This window comes from Panthera tigris, chromosome D3 (genome assembly GCF_018350195.1).
Source record: "Panthera tigris isolate Pti1 chromosome D3, P.tigris_Pti1_mat1.1, whole genome shotgun sequence".
NCBI lineage: Eukaryota > Metazoa > Chordata > Mammalia > Carnivora > Felidae > Panthera > Panthera tigris.
In genome coordinates, this window is record NC_056671.1 from 62364825 (window position 1) to 62387758 (window position 22934).

At 35.6% G+C, this 22934-nt stretch overlaps 1 protein-coding gene across 2 annotated transcripts in view; it reads left to right on the top strand.

Moving 5' to 3' along the window:
- PIK3C3 (phosphatidylinositol 3-kinase catalytic subunit type 3) overlaps window positions 1-22934 on the top strand; it is a 140677-nt gene that overhangs the window by 24049 nt on the left and 93694 nt on the right. For both annotated transcript variants that reach the window (XM_007081803.3, XM_042962956.1), the window contains 2 exons: window positions 18776-18862; window positions 21207-21302. In XM_007081803.3, coding sequence (XP_007081865.2) covers window positions 18776-18862; window positions 21207-21302 — 183 coding nt within the window. The remainder of the gene's footprint in view (window positions 1-18775; window positions 18863-21206; window positions 21303-22934) is intronic.

Sequence of the window (22934 nt, forward strand, 5' to 3'; positions counted from 1 at the left end):
TGAAAAGATGGAAGCTTAGAAAAGTTAAGTGATTTGCTTTAAGGTGTCGCGTTAATAAGTAGAATCTGGACCTAAAATCAGGTCTTTAAATTCTTCATGTAAATGTGTTTCCAAAGGTAATTATCTTGCTTTCTTAAGATTTAAAACTTGTGAAGGATTTTTTTTTGTATGGAGAATATGTTTTTCTTATCAGGAAGATTAGAATTGAAAATAGAAGAGACAAAGGGAGTAAGAAACTGTATATATCTGGAGGTACTCACTCAGGTATGGCATAAAAAAAGATGGTGCCCAGGAACTTAGTAAACAGTGACTTGCCTGTGGTCAGTACCTATGGCAAATGTGTGCCATGAAGGAACTAGAGTTATAAATGAGACTTGTGACTTCAGTTGTTACCAATGCATAAGTTAAAGGTAGTAAGTAACAGTCACTCTTAAGATTTCTTTCACCCATAGACCTCAAACAGCTAAGGCTTAAGAGGAAAGGAAACACGATAGTGAAGAGGATAAGTGTTGTTCAAAGAAACAATATGGTAGGAACTTCAGGGTGCAGATGCATGTGAGAATCCTTTGCTAAAGATAAAAGAAGGAAACAGATGCTGATAAAATTGTGAAAACATTTCAGACCTGTGGAGAGGAAGGTGCTGATAGTTTCTTTGTGTGATCACAAAAAATGATACAGCTAGAAAGTTATTAGTGGTAATGAAGTCTCATTTGTGCAGCCCAGGCTTTTGTCAAAGTATTGCTTGATCACTGGGTAATTTTTTAGAAGATTAAGGAAAAAAGGTGTGGCTTCTCTAGCATTAAGTTATTATCAATATGAAGGAACCAGTTGGTGAAAGGGGAATAATAGGAAGTTTGGAAGAAACTAAGGATGTCTCATTATACCTTGAGATTGCAGTTATAGCCAAGGAATGGGATATTGGATCAAGAGTGGGGGTAAGAAAACAATTTCAACTAGAATGGAGAAAGGCAAGACATTCTGGCGATTTGAGAATCTAAAAAGGAAGACAGCCCCAGAGAATCAGTGATTCTCAAGAGGTGATTTGGGCTGGGCATAAGAAGGATTTATGACAGGAATTGTTTTGAAGAAAAAGTCCCTAAAGATAACAATATTTATATTTAAAAAATATTTTAAATGTATTTAAATAAATACATATTTAAAATATATTTTAATAAATATATAAATAAATTTTAATACATTAATAAAATAAATTTAATAAATAAATATTACAATATATTCTAATAAATATATAAATAAAAATATATTTAAATATATAAATAAAAATATATTTAAATAAATATATATTTAAAATATATTTTAAATATGAATATTGTTTTGTTTTGAAGGCACTAAAAGCACATGAAGAAGTAGGTCTATGTGAGACAACCTAACTGAATTAGTTGAGTTTTATCTTCTTCATCAAAATGTTCTTTAGCCTAAGGGAGTTAACCAAGTAAGTTAAGTGGTAATTGAACCCTAGGAGTGGTGAGAAGAGGTAGTAGAAGGCACTCACAGACTGTAGATTAATTCAGTTTTCCCAGCCCTGCCAGGTTAAATGCCTGGGTTTTACAATTACGCATGTGTACAGTTATGTTTTTAATTTTTATTTTAAAACAATTCAAATAAAAATAATACTGTAATGGACACCCATGTATTCATTGTTAAGATTGAACATTCAACATTTGCCTTGTATCACAGTGTTTTAAAAAAGGACGAAAAAAACCACAGATACTTGTTAAAACTTCCCTCATTTTTTTTGTTTGTAATTGCTTTTGTAAACTTAATGCTGTTTTTGAAATTTATCCATGTCAATATATGTAGCTTGAGTTCTTTCATTTAAACTGCTGTGTAGTATTCCATTGGATGAATAAATCAGTTTATTTGTTCTCACAACAATTTCAGCTTTTTGTATTATTAATAGGGCTAAAGTGAATGTCACTTATTGCCCACAAGGGATTTCTTTAGTATAGAAATCTAGGAGTGAAGTTGTTGGATTTCAAAGATTAACATCCATACATTTTCTGTTCCATTTATTTCTAAATTTCAGGTAGTTTTTGTTGCTATTGTATATATTTTCTAAGGAGTGTATTTTTAGATTGGTAAAAAGGAATTTGGAATAACATTGATTCCTGTTTATTGACCTTATGTTCAGCAACAATTCTGAACTCATTGTTTCTAATAGTTTGTCTGATAGTTCTTTTGACTTTTCTATGTGATAATCATCTTAAAAAGTTTTAATTTCTTTCATTTATGTTTTTCTTGTATGGCTGGTACATGAAGCTCTGGTATAGTGCCTAACAGAAACAGTAGTAGAGGCATCCTTGTGTTCCTTCCTGACTTTAGTGAAAATGCTTCTTACATTTAACCATTTGATAAGATGTTGGTTACCACTTCCTCGTATATTTTTTAAAAATCAGGTTAAGAAGGTCCTCTTTTATATTACCAAAGCTTTATGTGATGCATGTGTTGAAACTTACCAAAAAATTTTTGGGATCCTTTTACCAAATGTTTTTTACAAAGCAGTTAGTATAGAAGGCCTGAGGGCTGCTATTTTTATGAGGTCCTGCCTGCAATGTTGGCCCTTGGCTGATGTTCGAGAACTTGGCTTCTGAAACATTACCTAGCTGGTATAGATGTATAACTGTGCCTAGGCTGTCTGTACATTGTGATTGATGGTGAACACCTGCCTTCTTCCTAGGAGTCTAGAACTTTGGTAGGTGATAGCAGAGAATGCCTGTGTGACTAGCCCTCTATAAAAACTTCTAATCTCAGTCTCAATGGGCTTTCTTAGGCTGCATTTTCCTTGCTAGAGAAAGAAGCATACCCAAGTATGTTTCTTTTTGGGCAGGGGAAGGAAGGTATAGGAAGCCTGTGTATGGACTTTTCCAGACTCTGACTTTTCTGTTTCCCTTACTGAACCATCTAGCTGTATATTCTTACTGTGTTGCTATAATAAATCTTAGCTGTGATTACAACTGCCTCTGAGTCCTGTGAATTTGTCTACTGATTTTGGGGACCCTTGATAACACTCAATAATGTAATGGATTACACTAATAGGTATTCTGTGTTAAACTGTTCTTGCATTCTTAGAATAAATCCTGTTTCATCATGATACGGTTTTTTTTAAATTCCTTGATTCATTTTGCTAATTTTATGCTGAAGTTTTGCATCTATATTTATAAGTAAGAATTGCCTATAACTTTCCTTTCTTTGACTTTATTGCTCTAATTTTACTATCATGGTCATACTGATTTTAGCACGTTTTGTGGATCCAGATTATGAAACCACTTGAGTTTGAAAAAGGGGAATAAAGGGGGAAGAATCACTCTACCTAATATTAAGGCATACATATGTTTGTGATAAATAATGTATTATTCTTTTTTTGTGTGATTTCTTGATTTATGTTTAATGTTTTTATATTATTATTATATTGTGAAATAGTTGTTTAATTTTCAATAACATATTACCTGAATTTCAGACAGATGTATTCCAGTTTGCTATGACTATTGATTTTAGCTTTCATTGGATTGTAATTGTAGATTGGAAACTCATCTCTTACGAGACTTACCTTTCTAAGTTGTTATACCTATTTTACTGTTACTTCATATGTTTTAGCTGTTTGTTGTGGGAGGATTTTCAGTTTTTCTTAGTCTTCACATTATTTAAATTGGAACTCAAAACCAATGTTACTTGCTTATCTGCTGTTACCAAGTTAGACGAATGTAGAGAACAGAAGAGCTATTTTGGAAAACTGAGATTGGCAAATGTTTTGGGTTTTAGAAATACGATTTAAGAAAGGAGTTTGTGATAGGCTGGACATCATTTCTTGTTACAGATTTGAGGACAGATTATCAAATTGATGATTTAAATGTGTACTTGCATAATGGTATTCTCTGGTTAGATTTTAGAGACATGAGAAACATGGAATTATCCATGGAGATGGTTTGAAAAATGAAGGCATTGCCTTTTATTTTATGCTTTTAAAATTAATAGAACTATCAAAACTGATGGAAGATTTAAATAGTAATGAGATACATTATAACTAGGTAGGAAGACTGGCAGTCAAAACCCCTGATTTATAGCTCTCACAGTTCATTGCATAACCAGCTATTTCTGCATTTGTAGATGTTTTTCATTGCTAAAAAGTGGTCATTTGGACTCCATTCTCTCTGTTTTTATAGGAATCATAAAAATGCCCTTATTGTGATTGTTATCATCATCATCACAATGAAAAACAAACAATTGAAACTTGACCACATAGTAATGAATACAGTAGAAGTATTGTCATGCTCTCAAAAAAAATGAGAACCCCATTTATGTATTTTATCTATAATAATGTACTTTAGGGGCAACTGGGTGGCTCAGTCGGTTAAGCATCTGACTTTGGCTCAGGTCATGATCCCAGGGTTCGCAGTTCGAGCCCCGCTTCTGGCTCTGTGCTGACAGCTCAGAGCCTGGGGCTTGCTTCAGATTCTGTGGGGGAGGGGCAGGGAAATCTCTGTCTCTGTCTCTTTCAAAAATAAATAAACATTAAAAAAATTATAATGATGTACTTTAGTGACAAGAAACCAGCAAAGCCAAAAAACTCCTATTTTTAAATGTTTACATTTTGGGGGAAGGAAAACAGTGGTCAGAAGTGTTAATGGAAAAATTTCTTACTTTAAAAATGAAAAAACAGAATCCTGCTATAAAATTTCAGTTAGGCAGAAGCATCTCACTTTGGCTTATTTCCTTCCTTAGATCTTTTGTAAATGACAGTAATAAACAACAGAATTATGATGACAGCTGCTGAAATTACTCAAGGCTATGAAACATTTTCAGTGGCACCACTGACATCATCAAAAATACCTCTTAAGTACAGGTTTTTATATAAATAATATGTGTAACTTTTATAAACATACCTTATATGATTTGATTCTGTGTTGCTGTTCTTTTTTGTCATAAAAGAAAGATTTGAGAATCTCTTCTAAATTTGGTAGATGGTATATATGGTAGAATCTAATGCTATATGGTAGAATCTTCTTTATCAATCACTTTGGTTTGCTTACTGTTGTCTGAGACTGTCAAAGCTTTTAGATTTGTCTTGAAAGCAAGGGTAGCAAGTAGACTAAATTAGTTTTTGTCAGTGTAAGATTGAGCCCTAAAAGAATATTGATTGATGTTCTATAAATCTGTTGTCTGTCTTTACAGCGATAGTTGCTGCCAGAAAAATAGGAAGTAACATGCTTTTAAGAGTAGATTAATCTCTGAGAAATTTAACCAAATGAAACTTTTATGATGCAAAAGCTACTCTTCCTAAATAAGATTTACATGTAAAATTTCAAAGTAAAATTGAAGATTTGTAGCTAAGATTTCGTTAATCAGGAAGATAGAAGAAACTTTTTTGCTTCCTAAGAAAAAATACGTAAGTGTGTGTGCTGAGTCTCTAACACACATACACAGCTGCTTTTTTATTTAATCTCAGTAGTTCACATGAATTCATATATACAACTGTATTTGGTATTGAATTATAAATTACTATATGGTTTGTATTTGATTTGATACAGGTAGGACGTATCGTCTTATGTTTATGGAAGAATTGTACGTTTTAACAATAGAAATTTATGAGCTGTGGTGCATCATGTGAATGCATTAGCTGGCCTATAATGGTATTCTGCTCAATGAATATTTATTAATTTAGCTCAGTTCCAATCTAGGCTCAGGGAATTGTTAGAGTTGAAAGAGTTATACTTTGGCCTTTACATTGAGGGAATTTAGAGGAAGAAGATACAAGATAGTGGAATTAAACACCATTTATATGATCATGGAGGAGAAAAATAGTCTTGTATCTGGTAGTAGCAGGCACTTTTATTGGTCAATATTCTCATAACTGTTTCAAGACAGAAATTTTGATCTTTTCACATAGGTTCTGTGAATCTGAAAATTTTCTGTGTAGTGATGGAGCAGAGTAGGTTTTTTCGTTTGTTTAATATTCCAGTGGCAGGGGAAAAAACACAACTTCACCATTTTTTCCCCCTTATATCCCCTAGAGAGCATATGTGTATCTGACCCAGGCATTATCTATCATATAGCTCCTGTTTTTTGGGGGGTGGGAAATTCATTTATTTCTAAGAGTCCTCGTAAAGTTTCTTGACATGAGTAAGGTTTGATACATAAAACCTATAAATTTCTCTATATAGGGGTTTTTAGTAAAGTACATATTGAAAAATAGTAGTTTTTAATTTACTCAGTTCTTTACTTGGACCTAGTTGAAAGGCTTTTGGAAGAAATAATTTGAGAGAGAACAATTATGTTAATGCCTGGTTTCTATTTTAGGTGATCAAATTAAATTATTCTGCTAGGTCTTTAAAAAAATTTTTTTTAATGTTTATTTATTTTTTATTTTTTATTTTTTTAAACGTTTATTTATTTTTGAGACAGGGAGAGACAGAGCATGAACGGGGGAGGGTCAGAGAGAGAGGGAGACACAGAATCTGAAACAGGCTCCAGGCTCTGAGCTGTCAGCACAGAGCCCAACGCGGGGCTCGAACCCCCGGAATGTGAGATCGTAACCTGAGCCGAAGTCGGACGCTTAACCGACTGAGCCACCCAGGCACCCCAATGTTTATTTATTTTTTGAGAGAGAGAGAGATATAGAGCACAAGCAGGGGAGGGGCAGAGAGAGAGGGAGACACAGAATCTGAAGCAGGCTCCAGGCTCTGAGCTGTCAGCACAGAGTCTGATGCAGGGCTCGAACTCACGAACTGTGAGATCATGACCTGAGCTGAAGTCAGATGCTTACCAACTGAGCCACCCAGGCACCCCTGTGATTTTTCATAAATTAGGGTCATATTGTCTGTGTGTTTAATTGAGTCCCATTCTTGCACTTAATGTGTTTTTTAAAAATTGTTCCAGGTCATTTAAGAGACTTCTACCACATGATTTTTTTTTTTTTTTTTTAAGTTTATTTATTTTGAGAAGGAGAGCCTGTGCAGGGGAGGGGCAGAGAGAGAGGGAGAGAGAGAATACCAAGCAGGCTCCACACTGTCAGCAGAGAGTCCAGTATGGGGCTTGAATTCAACGAACTGTGAGATCATTACCTGTGCTGACAATTAAGAGTCAGAGGTTCAATCGACTGAGCCACCCAGGTGCCCTTCTACAACATGATTTAAAAAAAAATTTTTTTTTAAGTTATATAGTTATTTTGAGAGAGAGAGAGAGTGCATGCAGGAGGGCAGAGAGAGAGGGAGAGAGAGAATCCCAAGCAGGCTCCACACTGTCCACGCAGATCCTGATGTGGGGCCTGAATTCAAGAACCACGAGATCATTATCTGAGTGAAAACAAGAGTCGGATGCTTAACCCATTGGACTACTCAGGCACCCCTCTAGTGAAGTTTGGGGTGATGGTGGGGTTCGTGGGGTCCAGAGCCAATGACCAAGAAAATTCTTGAAGATGTCTTTGGTGAAAAAAGGTGATTTTATTAAACCATGGGGATAGCACCCATTGGCAGGAAGAGCGACACTGTAAGTGTGGCGGGGGGAGGGCGGGTTTGTGGGGATGGTGGTGACCATTTTATGGTGTTGGGGGAGAGGGGGTTTCCAAAGAGACTTTGACATGCTAAAGACTTACTGGAGGCCTAACTGTGGTCAAGCTAAGGTTGTTTTTCCCTCTAGCAAAGCATTAACATTGAGACAGTAGGGAGTTCCTGGACTTTAGGCTATGATGGATGGGATTGCCTTTTTCTGGTAAACTGATGGAGACTCTTATGAGTTTAACCATTTGTTTTTTTGTCCTTTCCCATTTTTGGGTAGCCATGAATGTCCAAGAAATATCATACTGTCCCACCTGGGAGGGAAGGTGCTGTTAGCCTGCACCTTGCCCTCAGCTTGCCCCATGCTCCCTCATCACCTCTACAACATGATTTTTAAAGACTACAGGAATTTGCATGCTGTGGATGGATATGCCATAATGAATTTCAGCAGTCCTCTATGGTTGAATATTCAAAATGTTTGTGAATCTGTGCTGTTGTAAAGCCATTATCCACTTTAAATTTTCTGTTGGCTTGAATATAAAAAAGGAGGATTGTTCTGAGTCATTTTTAGATTGCTAATTTGATTTGCTCATATACTATATTTCCATGTTATCAGACATAGTCATAAGGTATATGTGGGTGCTTAAAATCAGGATTAAAGTTTGGTGTACATCTTTGAATTCTTTTATTTTATCAGTTATATTCTGTCTTAGGTGTTCATCTTTTTTTCCAGCTACATACTAAACTCTTTATGCAATCATGTCATCTCTAATGTTGCAGGATTTTTTACCTCAGCACCCAGGTTGTATTGTCTCTCCACTTCGAAGAATGAAGAGATGGACACACAATAAAATTAGCTGCATGCAAAAGTTTATTAAAGTATGAGATCAGAAAGGAGGAATAGTATGAACCTCTCTTTACAGAGAGGGGGCATCTGAAAATGAATGCCTGAGACTATAGGCAAGGGACTTTGTATTTGTTCCAAACACTCGGAGCCCAGGAAGAGACCAGCTACAAGCACTCGGGAATCAGAAAAGACTGTTTATTTCGCACCTGTGCTGGCCAGTGGGGTCACTTCCAAGGGCTGAGCCTCCATTTTGGGTTTTACTAATCTTTTATACATATGTGCTTCCAGGTTGGGTGGGACTAGTATAGTCAAGCTTCTGGTTCCTGGCTGCTCACTGATGCAAGAGGCAAGCAAGGTTGCAGAAGCCAGAAGCATGCAAGGGGAGTCTCTGGCCTCAGACATCTTGCTGGCTCTTCTTACTTGCTTTTACCAGCTTTCCTTCTCATGTTTTATAAGGTTTTTGTTGGCCTCTTTCCTTTCCCCTTGTTCCTTCTCAGACTCTATCCTTATTGGCTTGGTAACTCTAAATGCCTAGTCATTCCTTTTTAATTGGGTTTTTGTTGTATGAGGGGTGGTCTGTGGCCATACTATTCCTTGTGGGTCATTTATGGTCTACTTATTTTTAGTCAGGTCTTTTGTCATAGAGAAGCCTGAGGTGGGGAGGAAGAGGGGGGCAAAGGAGAGGGGTAAGTGGTGTCTGTCACATTCTCAGGAGGAACTTTATGTCTGAGGGATTTTGCTCTAGATCCAAAGCTCCCAGCATTGTTTTAAAATGTGTGTTTTTCCTCCTAACCTTTCCCTCTCTGCCTATTTTATCCTATCTTTGCCTATCATATTAATAAATAAAAGTAATCCCCTTTCATGGCACTTGTGAACTTAGGCCATGTATCTGATATTGTTTGATAAATACATGTTGATTGATGTCTTTTGTAAAGATAAAGTAGGTGTATGAATATGGAAGAAATTGGCCAAGGAATATTTGTAAAGCAGAAATCCTTTCTCTCCATTTTCCTTGTGAGTGAGTCTCTTCCTCCTCCTCCTCCTCACAGATTCCTGGGTGGACTTGAAATAAACATTGCTTTTTAGTCCTTATCCTTTCCTTTCCCTCTTTAGGCTTTAAGTGTAGTATCTACTATAAGGAAAAATCTAGATATTGATGAACCTCAAGAAAGCAGATTCCCAGTAAGCATCTTATGTATATATAGATCTTTCTACCCTCCACCTTAAAGATAACTTGATTTATTTAATTAAATGTTCACTGAGGACTACCTTCCTCCTGTTTCTTGAATGCCTGAGCATATCAAGCTTATTTTGATGCTAACAGCCATTTCCTCTGCCCTGGAGGTTTCATTCTTTTTGTTTGGCTGATTCCTTTATGTTTCAAGTGCCTGCTTAAATGTTAGGTGGTTTGAGAAGCCTTCTTAAGACTACCTATTATTTTGTGTCACAGCACCCTGTTCAGTACTTTTACATCAGTGTGTCAATTTGTTGATACACATATAGACATTTACCATATGATTGACTCACCCCTTCCTACCCTTAAGTTCTATGAGGGCAGGAACTTCTGTTGTTCAATATTCTGTGCTTCCCTCCAGAGCAGAGGACCTAATGGAAGTTTGTAACTTACAATAGCAATCAAGTACTATATATTTATGTTGAGAGTATATAAATGTTATGCCCAGAATTCGTGATCCCCAAAAACCACCAGGGAGCCGAGTCTGATGCAAAAGCAAAAGAGCCTTTATTCGAGCTAGCTCGAGCTCAATCCCCTACCTGCACCGACGCAGCAGTGAAATACCGGGGAGAGAGAGCGCGAGTTTCAAAAGCACAAAGGTTTTATTGGGGTCTAGGGGTAGTTGGTGAGGTAATGGCTGTGGCCTCAGCAGATTGGCTGGGGAAGGGTCGGAGTCCTGTAAAGCAGGTCGCCGGGCGTGTTTTGATCTGGAAGTTTGAACGGGTGAGTGGGAGGTTACTCAAGGGGAGGAGGCGTGGTCAAGGTGAAGGACACAGAACAAGATGGAGTCGGCAGGCATAGGCCCGCCCTTTCAATAAATACTACGGAAAAGTGACCCGATGGCATGAATCATTCTTCTCTTCAGTTTCCTTTTGAGTGTTACCCCTTTCCCTGATACCGTGTTTTCCATCCACTCCCCACAAGTCTGAAGCAGAATTCTGAAGTATACAAACATTTGTTTTCCATCTATCACCCTTTTACATTAGAAGGCTTTTCAACAGATATATTCATTGAGTAAGTGCTAGGTTCTATCAACCCTCATAGTTTTAGTACTCAGGAAGCTTATAGTCTAATAGAGCAGATAGAAATATATCTAGTAAAACAGATAAGGAAAGATGAACGGTGAGTTGTGATCACGAAGTCGGTATTCCTAGGGATGACTGTCAGATTTGGCATTTGTTTTCCCAACTGTTCTTAGTTCATATGCAGGGCAGCAAATTGGCCTACTTTTAGTTCTGTTCTTAGTACTTGTATTGAACACCTACTAATCTGAGACCTTGTTTCTGCCTTCTCATTACATCTGATAATACATGGTTGGTTAGTCCTCCAGGCAGTTTCTTGGGCATGTTGTTACTTGCTTCTTACAGATTTTTTTTTTTTTTTATTTAAATAGACTTTAAAATCCATTGCTGTAATTTTGGAGAAGTTAGAGCTAGTAATTTTGCTATTACTTCTATGACAGTGGGTTTCTCTCTGAATTATCTGTGTTTTCTAAGTTTCTCTGTAGAAACCTGTGTTCCTTAAAAAGTGAAAATGACACTTTCATTGATTTGTTGACCTATCTCCTTCCTAGGATGGGCACCCTAGTGAGGATTATTTCTTTACAAGCAATTTGAAACAGACTGTACTGGTTTTATCCTGCTATTTAACAGAATGCAGATTTGCTCCTTTGAAAGATCTAGGTTACTGACATTTCAGACCCAAAATGAAATATAAGTTTAAGTTCATTTTTTAAAAAGTTTATTTATTTTGTGAGAGAGAGAGAGAGAGAGAGAGAGAGAGAGAGAGAGAGAGAGAGAAAGAGAGAGAGAATTCCAAGTAGGCTTTAGGCTTTGTGCTGTCAGTGCATAGCCTGATGCAGGGCACATTGCGGGGTCGATGTGGAGCTCAATGTGGAGCTCAGACTTAGGAACCATGAGATCATGACCTGAGACAAAGTCAAGAGCTGGATGCTTAATGGACTGTGCCACCCAGACGCTCCTGTTAAAGTTCATTTTTGTTTTTTAGTTACTGTGAAAGTTCCCAGACTGGAGACAACCAGCAGCTTTGGACTGGTGAAAATCACCCAAGTTTGTCTCCATTGTTATCAGCACCTATAAGAAATGAAATGACTTAGATTATGGTCTAATTATGATAGTTGCTTATATTGTGCATAGTGCTTTACAATTTTATAAAATTTTATAAAACTTGTAGTAAAATTTTTTTCCTCTAATATTTAATCATTTCATCCATGTTGAGTCTTCAAAGTAAAATGCCTTTATAGTGTGAAGAACAAAAGGGGTGACTGGAGTATAGTGTGTAAGTTGTAGGAGATCATTTTGGAGAGGAAAACAGGCCTTAGGAATTGTGATAACTAATTCTAGACTTTGCCTATTGCTTGAAATCTAGGTAAGAGTTGACTGCCTTCTGCAGAGTCTCTCCCACTGCTCTTTTGCAATTGAGCAATCAACTGTGTTGTACACGTGGGCTTTCCAATAAGTGCTGTGCTAACTAGTCTCTAAAAAACACCCTCAGTGATGCCTCCTGATACTTCTACCCTTCTGTTCCACATTGGGATCTGCATTAGTGCTGTGACTCATTTTAACTGATACAGTCCTGCTGAAGTGATGCTATGTCTCTTCCAGGCCTAAACCTTAAGACAGTTTGATAAGCTTCTGTTTCTCACTTTTGGGACAGTGAGCCATATGTGAGAAGTCTGGGTATCCTATTGTACTGACTATATTGAAAGACTACCTGGAGAGGGAAAAGCACTGAGAGTAGATGCAGAAAGAGAGAGGCCCACCCATCCTCGTTTCCCAGTTGAATGCACTTTTTCCCACAAATGTATTAAACATGTGAGTGAAGCAAGCTATCATGAACATTCTAGCTCCAGCCACCAATATGACAGTAGACTGTTGAGACACTGGTAGGCCAATAGAAAAAAAAAATCTAGGTGTCTCACAAGAAGATGGCTTCTTGACTTCTTGAAGTATCAGAAATAAAAAGCTGAATATTGTTTTAAGGTACTCAGTGCCTTAAACTGAGTGCTTTATTACGTAGTAATAGGTAAATAGTGCAGATGGCTAGTAGACATTTTAAATGGCAACTTTCTAATTCTGCAGAAATTATAAAACTAATTCAAACAGAAATATCTAGAATTTCTTGCAATCTCAGAGTCTGATGCAGGAGACAAACTGGTAAGCAGTCATAGTCTAAGTGGTATCTCTCTTTTGGCAGTCACTTTTGCATTCAATGGAAACAGTGATTTTTCCATGTCAGGGTACATAGTATTCCATAGTGTACATGTACCATAATTTACTTAATAGTTTAAGATGGACATTTACATTTCTTTATGTCTAAATTTTCTGTATTGCAAATAAAGATGCAAAAATGTGAATTTAGGATAATTAAACTTGTCCTCGTGCTTTACCAAGTTTATGGTACTACCATCTTAACCATTGACATTCTTTGTTATAAGTTTGAGAATGGTCACCTTTACTATTCAAATGGGGACATTTGCAATATGCCATATAGGAAGTAATATGTATTAGTAGACATGAATTCTGGAACTAATGAAAATGACCCCAGAAAATTTATGATTTGTCTGATGATTTAGTAAGGGAAAGAAGGAGCCCCACCACATTCTCCCACATCTAAACTTAGCCTGCTATTGCTAATTCTTTCCTCAAAGGAAACTAGTGGAGAATCAACCGCAATAACATAAATATGAAATCAGTATTTAATAAGTTACAAAAATTAGTTGAACTTAAATGTCTTACTAAGAGTGCATATTAGAGTGGGTAACAAAACCTGGTGGAAGGAACATGGACTTCGGGATCATATAGACCTGGGCTTTAACTCCTCATTTTGCCGCTCTACTGTAGTGGTTGATAATCATCTGCAAATTGGGGTCAGAACTATCTATTTTATAGTGTGGTTAGGTTATAAAAAGTGCCAAAAATTTGGTGTGTGAATAAATGTTATTTTCCTCTTCCTTCTTGCTATGTATGTCTAGGAATATAAACTCTAATTACTGGTTTTTACCGTTACTTTGTTCATAAAAGCAAAGCATGTAATATGACCCTTTATATTTTCATTAATTTTTAAAACCAGTTTGGAACATGCTGCAAAGTGTGTACGAATATAATTCTTTATAGACTACAGGAAATAATATTAACTGTCGTATTTTGCATCCATTATCTCTGAATTTTGGGAGTAGGAGTAGAAGTTAATACTTTCATCTTGTAGATATGGGTTCAAACATTACAGATTGGTAGCTATGCTTGTAGTGAGCATAGCATAATGTATAGAACTGTTGAATCACTATGTTGTACACTTGAAACTAATGTAACATTGTTTATCAAGTATACTTCATGGAAAAAATGACGAGTTAGAGGGGCGCCTCGGTGGCTCATTGGTTGGCTTAGTCGATTGAGGGTCCAACTCTTGATTTCCACCCAGGGTTTTGGAATCATGCTCCATGTCAGACTCTGCGCTGAGCATGGAACCTGCATAAGATTCTTGCTCACTCTTCCTGTTTCTCTCCCTACACCTCTCCTCCCCTGCTCATGTATACACGCACTCTCTTTCTCTCAAAAAAAAAAAAAAAAAAAAAAGGACATTTGGAAAATGGAGTGCTAGGATTATAACCCAGGTTCTCTGGCTCCTAGTCTAGTACTCTTTAGGTCATATTGCCCAGTGTTCTTTTGGTTCTCTTGTAACTAATTCTTAGTCTCTTTCCATGATGGTATCATATTTGTTTAATCTTCAACAAGAGCCAATGAAATGCTTAGTCCCTGCTTTGTGTGAGGAACTGTGCCAAGCACTTATGTTGCCTTATCCATTTTGATTTAGAGATAACCTCAGGTGAAAAGGAACTTGAAAGCTAATCTGATATTTTTATATTACGATAATCCTCAAACTTTTTGTATGAAGTTACTTTTTTTTCACTCCTGAAACAGTATGACCATGTAGTCATGATAAGAATCCCTTAATTGAAGAAGATAAAGAATATTGATGGTGAAAATTTTTAGCTCCTTGAGACATAATAATTGATGGAAGTGTTTGGCTTCCTTGTAGGCATACCGTCATAACATACATAATGGGAAAGAAAATGACTGGTAGAGTACCATGTAAGGCTTTGCCACCCAGTTTTGCTTTATGCTATGAATTTGTTCAGAACGAAAGAGGGGTTTTGATACATGAATAATGCTGTGTTTAAATTATACTTTATAAGACAAAATCTTGTTCCATTTTGAGGACCTTGGAAATTGTCTTGAATACTCTGTGTATTTGAAGTGTCAGTGTATTATTTAATTTCTGAAACCAAGGGTAGATTGGTATGTATATAAGACCTTCAGAGGACTCAACCAACTAACTGCAACTGTAGAAATTATTTTTTCTTTTAAAAAATTTTTTTTAAAAATGTTAATTTTTATTTTTTAAATGTTCATTTTTGACAGAAAGAGAGAGCTGGAGTGGGGAAGGGGCAGAGAGAAAGAGGGAGACAGAATCCCAAGCAGGTTCCAGGCTCTGAGCTATCAGCACAGAGCTCACTGCGGGGCTTGAATTCATCAACGGCAATATTGTGACCTGAGCCGAAGTCGGATGCTTAACTGACAGAGCCACCCAGGTGCCCCAAATGTTTGTTTATTTTGGAGTTAGAGACAGCAGAGCAAAAGCCTGGGAGGAGCAGAGAGAGAGGGAGACATGGAATCTGCAGCAGGCTCCAGGCTCTGAGGTGTGAGCACAGAGCCTGACTTGGGGCTTGAACCCATGAACAGTGAGATCATGACCCGAATATAGTTGGACGCTTAACCGACTGAGCCACCCAGGTTTCCCTGGAAATTATTTTCTTACTGCTAATTGTTTTTTATTATTAATTCTTTTATCACTTCCTTTCAAAATTAAAACACACATGCATACCTATGCACTGAAATCTTGGAGTATTAAATTATAGGCCTCAGAGAAATACCTTACTGTGTGTAAATGATTTTTTATAGTTTTTTTAGATTGAGAGGAAGGAAATAGACAAGGTAGTTTATTTCTCATTTGAGAAACTATTCTTAAAAAAAAATTTTTTTTAACGTTTATTTATTATTGAGAGACAGACACAGAGCATGAGCAGGGGAGGGGTAGAGAGAGGGGGAGATGCAGAATCTGAAGCAGGCTCCAGTCTCTGAGCTGTCAGCACAGAGCCTGATGTGGGGCTCGAACCCACAAACTGTGAGATCATGACCTGAGCCGAAGTGTGTTGTCTAACCAACTGAGTCACCCAGGCGCCCCAAGAAACTATTCTTATTATAAACCTGTCTCTTTGTAATGAAAATATAAGAAATGTAGAACATGGAGATACTTTTAGGAAAGGCTTCATTATTTTTTTAACATGTTTAGATTGGCAAATTATGGACCTTTAAATAAAATGTTTGAAAATTGTTTTTCTCTAAAAATCGTAGATGATTAGTCTCTAGCCAAGTCCATCTGTTATCCTGATAGTTGTGTACGGTTTCTGTTATGTATAGGAACGTGTCAAATGTGAAGGTGACATTACTATCCATTTTTTAAAAGACTTTTAAAATATTTTATTTTTGTAGAGAAATATTAGGTTCATCGTGATATTAATAGGAAGATACAGAGAGTTCCCATATACCCTCTGCCCCCATATCTGTGTAGCCTCCCCCATTATCAGCATCCTCTACCAGAGTGGTACATTTGTTTTAATTGATGAATCTGTATTGACACATCATAATCACCCAAAGTTCATAGTTTTCCACAGGGTTCACTTCTGGGGTTGTATATTCAGTGGACTTGGACAAACGTATAATGACCTTTATCCATCATTATAGTATTGTACAGAGTAGCCTCACTGCCCTAGAAGTTCTCTGTTCCACCTATTGATTCCTCTTCCTCCGCAAACCTGAAGCAACCAGTTATCTTTCTATTGTCTCCATAGTTTTACCTTTTCCAGATGTCATATAGTTGGAATCATATAGTATGCACGCTGTGTAGTTTTTTTCAGGTTGGCTTTCTCATTTAATAATGTGCACTTCAGGTTCCTCCACATCTTTTTATGGCTTGATAGCTCTTTTCTTTTTAGTACTGAGTAATTTTACATTGTGTGAACATACCACATTTATTTATTTATCTATGAAGGACGTTTTAGTTCTTCTAAATATTAGCAATTATGAATTAAGCTGCTATAAACATCCATATGCAGACTTTTGCGTGGACATATTTTCAACTCCTTTGGGTGAATACCAAGGAGTACATTTCCTGGATTTTATGGTAAGAGTATGTATATTTTTTTATTTTATTAAGTTTATTTATTTGGAGAGAGAGAGAAAGGGAAAGAGAGAATCCCAAGCAAGCTTCATGCTATCAGTGCAGTGCCCAATGCAGGGCTTGAACTCATAAACCATGAGATCATCACCTGCGCCAAAATCAAGAGCCAAACCCTTAACTGAGCCACCCAAGTGCTCCAGATTATGTTTAATTTGTAAGAAACTGCTACACTGTCTTCTAAAGTGGCTGTACTATTTTACATTCCCCGTGTAGCAACCAATTTCCAGCAGTGAATGAGACTTCCTGTTCCATTTCTGCATTTTCTTCCTGTTCCATTTCTTCCTGTTCTTTATCTGCATGTGGTGTTGTAGGGTTTTACAGATTTTGGCCATTCTAATAGGTGTTAAGTGGTATCTTGTTTTTTTTTTTTTGTTTGTTTGTTTTTCTTTCTTTCTTTTCTTTTTTTTTTTTAAAGAGAACGAGCACCAACAATCTCAAGCAGGCTCCACACCCAGCACAGAGCCTGGTTCGGTGGCTCATTTTCATGACTTTGAGATCATGACGTGAGCTGAAATCAAGAGTCAGACACTTAACGGACTGAGCCACCTAGGTGCCCCAAGTGGTATCTTGTTTTAACTTGCATTTCCTTGATGACATATTGATCATTTGCCATCTATGTGTTTTCTTTGATGAGTTGTCTGTTAAGGTTCTTTGGCACATTTTTCTTGATTAAGTTGCTTATTTTCTTACTGAATTTTAGGAGTTCTTTGTATATTTTTCAAAACAGTCCTTTATCAGGTCTTTTGCAAATATTTTCTCCTAATCTGTGGCTTAGTTTCTCATTCTCTTGACAGTGTCTTTCACAGAGCAGAAGTTTTTCTAATTTTAATGAAGTCCAGCTTGTCAGTGATCTCTTTCATGGATTGTGCCTTTGTATTGCATTTAAAAAAAATCACCTCCATACCCAAGTTCATCTAGTTTTCTCCTATGTTATCTCCTAGGAATTTTATAATTTTGCATTTCGCATTTAGGTGTATAATCCATTCTAATTTAATTTTTGTGTGTAAGTTCTGTGTCTAGATGCATTTTTTTGCATGTAGATGTTCAACTTGTTCCATCACCATTTGTTGAGAAGACTGTCTTTGCTCCATTATGTTGTCCCTGTTCCTTTGCCAAAGATCATATGTCTGTCTTTATGGAGTCTAGTTCTAGGTTCTGGGTTTTGCTTACATGATTTATTCATCTATTCTTTTGCCAAAACCAAACTGTCTTGATTACTGTAGCTTTATATTAATCTTGAAGTTGGGTAGTGTCAGTCCTTCAATTTTGTTTTTCTTCAGTATTATGTTGGCTATTCTTGGTCTTTTGCCACTCCATATAAACTTTAGAATCAGTTGACATCTACAAAATGTCCTGCTGTAATTTTGACTGGGATTATATTGATTCTATAGATCAAGTTGGGAGATACTGAATATCTCTCCATTTATTTAGTTCTTGGATTTTGTTCCACAGATTTTTGTAAGTTTCTTCATGTAGATCATGTTTTGTTCGATTTATACCAGTCTCATTTTTGGGGTGCTGATGTAAATGATACTGTGTTTTTAATTTCAAATTTGACTTATTATTGGTATGTAGGAAAGGGATTGACTTTCATATATTAACCTTGAATCATGCAACTTTACTATATAATTGCTTATTAGTTCTTGGAGTTTTTTTGATCTTTCTTTATTTTCTACATAGATAATCATGTCATGTGCAGATAAAGACAGTTTCATTTCTTTCTTTGAAATTCTTATGCCATTTATTTCCTTTTTAATGTCTTATTGCACTTTTCCCCACCATTATGTTGATGATCATTACCATTTTTATTCTCCTTTCTGTGAAATCTGTGTTAAAATTTTCTTCATTGTATTTGTTCTGCAGCTCACCAAAGCTCATCGACAAGGACACATGGTGAAAGTAGACTGGTTGGACAGATTGACATTTAGAGAAATAGAAATGATAAATGAGGTGGGTTGTATCCCTCGTTTTTTGCATTTTGTTTTCTTACAAAATATTTTTTCCATATTTCTAACTCAAACTTTGTTTTTTTTTAACTTTATCTTATTATGAGAGAGCATGTGCATGTGTGCATGAATGGGGGAGGGGCAGAGAGACAGGAAGATAGAATCCTAAGCATGCTCTGTGCTGCCAGCATGGAGTTCGACCTGGGGCTTGATCCCAGGAACCATGAGATGGTGACCTCAGCTTAAGTGACTGAGCCACCAGGCAGCCCTCTAAGTCAAACTTTTTGAGAAGCATTGTTTATTGACAGATAACTTACAAATGTGAGAGCATTGAGGATAACCTGTAGTTGTGAGTTCTATGGTAATAATTGGGAAATTTGAGATACCTGTTTTTCTTTAATTTTAATGTTCTCTCAAACCATGAAGTAGGTATAAGGTATCCTTAGTGTACTGAGTATTATACAAGTGAAGCCTGTGTTAAACTTGATGCCTCTCTTGGGTGTTCTCTTTCTCCATTTGGCAGCATATATTTATGTTCAATTCAGTATTGGATTCTTTCAACCCAGTGCTACCTGTTTATTTCAGTAATCTTAAGTCATTGTTAGTAATTCTCCCCAGTTAAGATACTGTGTGTATTATGTACTATGTACAGCACTCTGCACCCTTTGTAAAGTTACATGGTTCAAAGTAATTTGTTTGTTTTTTAATCTTGTTTACTGGCCCAAAATATGTTTAATTAAAAGATGGCTTCCGTGAAACTCCGAAAGTTAGAACAAAATTTTCTTTTCTTTTTTATATATTTACACTGACACACTACATGTTTGGCCTAACATTCTGTGTCTGGGTAATAGAACAATTATTTTAATCACATTAGGAGAGAGGAATTTCAATTTTTGTGATATGCCTAATTTACTGTGATTACCACAGGGCATAACTGACTTATTTTATATTCTGTGAATGTTTTTTTAGCAGGTTGAAAGAGAGAAAATTTTTTTTTTTTTAACGTTTTATTTATTTTTGAGACTGAGAGAGACAGAGCATGAGCAGGGAAGGGTCAGAGAGAGAGGGAGACACAGAATCCAAAACGGGCTCCAGGCTCTGAGCTGTCAGCACAGAGCCCGACGCGGGGCTCGAACTCACGGACCGTAAGATCATGACCTGAGCTGAAGTCGGCCGCTTAACCGATTGAGCCACCCAGGCGCCCCGAAAGAGAGAGAAATTTTTAATTTACAATGAACACTTATAAAAGTTAAATTCTACTATAGTTTATTTAAAAAAAAAAAGAGTGTTTTGTTTAACAATACTTACATTCAGTATGAATAAACTGGGCATCTTTTCTAAATTTATTCATAATACATTTTCATACTGAAACTGAAAGAAAAATTTATTTTTTGAATTTTTATAATAGTTACATTCCTAAAATAGTTAAATCAAAGTGTTTTCATTTTTCTGTTCTTCAACTTAGATACCCTTGAGTGTAGAAGAAGCTGTGTCACAGCTTACTTTGTCCAGCCTTACTCACCTTCCCTTCTTTAAAAGATAGGACAGCATTGCCATTACCATAATTAGACTATTATATGCTTCATAAAGCTGAACAATTTAAGTGACTTCTTTAGACCTTTATGATTTTATACATACAGATTTAATACCATTTTTAAAACTGGGTTAAGACTTATCACCCTTTTAGACTTCATTTTATTTTCACTTTATTATTGTCCTAGTGTTTGCTTTTTCCTTAAGAGGACACATTTATACATGCAATATTTTTTTATGTTGGCGAAAAGTAACTATTTCCCAGTATATTTAAAGTATATTGATAAAAATGTATAAATGATTGCCAGTTATCTTAAGACCATTTGTGAATTGTGAATAACTTGTAAAGGTTGTATCTGGGAAGCTCAAATAGCTTCTGTCTTTAATTATATACTTTACTTAATTTACATACTTAGACATATGGTTTAAGGATAAACAGTTATTTGCTTAAATTAGAAGTACAAAACATCTTTATTTCTGAAATAAAATAGTTTTCATGAAAATGTATATAAAATACCTTCCAAGATTTTATATAATATAATCCAAACTAGGATAAACCAGAAATGTCATTGACTTTGAGGAGGGAGTTATAGGAGAATAGTAGACACTACTTTATAAAACAATGGTGCTATATAAAATAAAATAGCAGTACTGTATAAAACAGTGTGTTTATAATAATACAATAAAAATTTACTACATTTTAAGTTGTACTTGATAGGTCATGTATTACTGAATTGGAAATAATGATGTATTACTGATCCTTTAAGGGAATGTTGAAAATCATTATTTTTCATAAAAATCTTTTTTTTTTTTAGAGTGAAAAACGAAGTTCTAATTTCATGTACTTGATGGTTGAGTTTCGATGTGTCAAGTGTGATGATAAGGAATATGGTATTGTTTATTATGAAAAGGTATTTGTCTTGGAACTGTTTATAGTCTCTGAAGTAGAGGGGAGGGGAAACATTAAAAAAAATTACTGTTGTACCTGCTGAGATGAATTATTTGGTTGCAGGATAGCAGCAGACAGCTGTCAGCCACAGCTGTTTGTGTATACACAAATCAGATCATATAGCTACAACAAGATTACAAAAACCGATCATTCATGTAATGGAGTTCTGGGTTCCAGAATTCAATAAATATGCAACAGATTAAAAACTTTTTGATTAATTGTTTTGTAAATTGACAAGTAGGACATTAAAGCAATAGCTTTGTTAACAATTGATATTCATTTGAAAAATAAAAAGAATAATTTTTTAAGTGATAAGGTGTTGAAAATTAAGGGTATACTTCTTATTTGAGTAAGCATATATAATGTGTTGGAATTGTATATGTGATCCTAACATAAGTATGCTTATGAAAGCCGTTCTAAATATGTATTTTTTATATATAATTAATGCAGAATTAAGAAAACTATGTTATCTGACTGAGTGATAACAAGTACGCACTTATGGATTTGTTCTGGTCTGCTCATTATGCAGAAGAAAGTACTGTATATTTGATATGTAGCTAGATGAAAAATATCTGTGCCTTTAATGCTTGTTGAAGGGTCTTAATTTAAGCACTATAGAAATGATTGCATGCATAGTTCAGAACTATGTAAACCAGGTATTATTGTGGAAATACTTAGGTGCTTAAATCATCGTGGGTGAGGACAGACTTTTTGATACATGGCATAATAGAATAATATTTCTTCTAGTATATAGTTATATGCAGTATATTTGTTTATTAGAGGCAGCACTTCTAAATTATATTTACGCTCTAGTGTTATTTATTAAAGCTGTCTCAGTGATTTTTGAAAATATACATCTTTTTATAACTATAAATTATTTGAAAGATCTTTTTGTAATGGAGTTTTAAGGTTTATATAGTTCATTTATGATCATTTTTTTGGTACTTTTCAAGTTAACATATATCTTTTTCTCTTAGGCTTGTACCCCTTCTCTTTAATAAAAGGTTAGGAAAAGTTAACTTGTTTCAGCTTTTTATTTTATAAATGATAGTCTTTGGTAAAAAGACATTAGGAAGGTAGACTATTTAACATTGTTTATTAATTCATTAGAAAAACTGCATTAAAAACAGTGGGAAATACAGATGAGTGAAATTATTTTGTCACTAATACACTTAATAAACTCACGTTTTACATTTAATACTATATATCATATAATTTAAAGCATTATTTCCTGCCTATGTGGAGTTTATATTGCAAAAACATGATAATGGAAATGGTACTTTCAAACATAAGAGATGTGAAGAATCTTTTGAGAGACAGCTTTGATAATAGATGAAATAATAACAGAACAAAAATTAGAAGAATTTCAAGTATTTTTGAAAAGGTTCTTGACCCCTTTCTACTGCTTCTTGAAAATTGCTCATAAATTAATGCCTGTCTACCTACCCTGTCATATTTCCACTTAGTGTAAAGATTGCTGGGCCAGTGTATTGAATCTAATGGAAATAGACTTTCTTGTCACCTGTCTTTTGTGACAGATAGCCTTAGTGAAGATTACTTGTCACAGTTGGGCTGATAAATGTGTCTTCTGGTA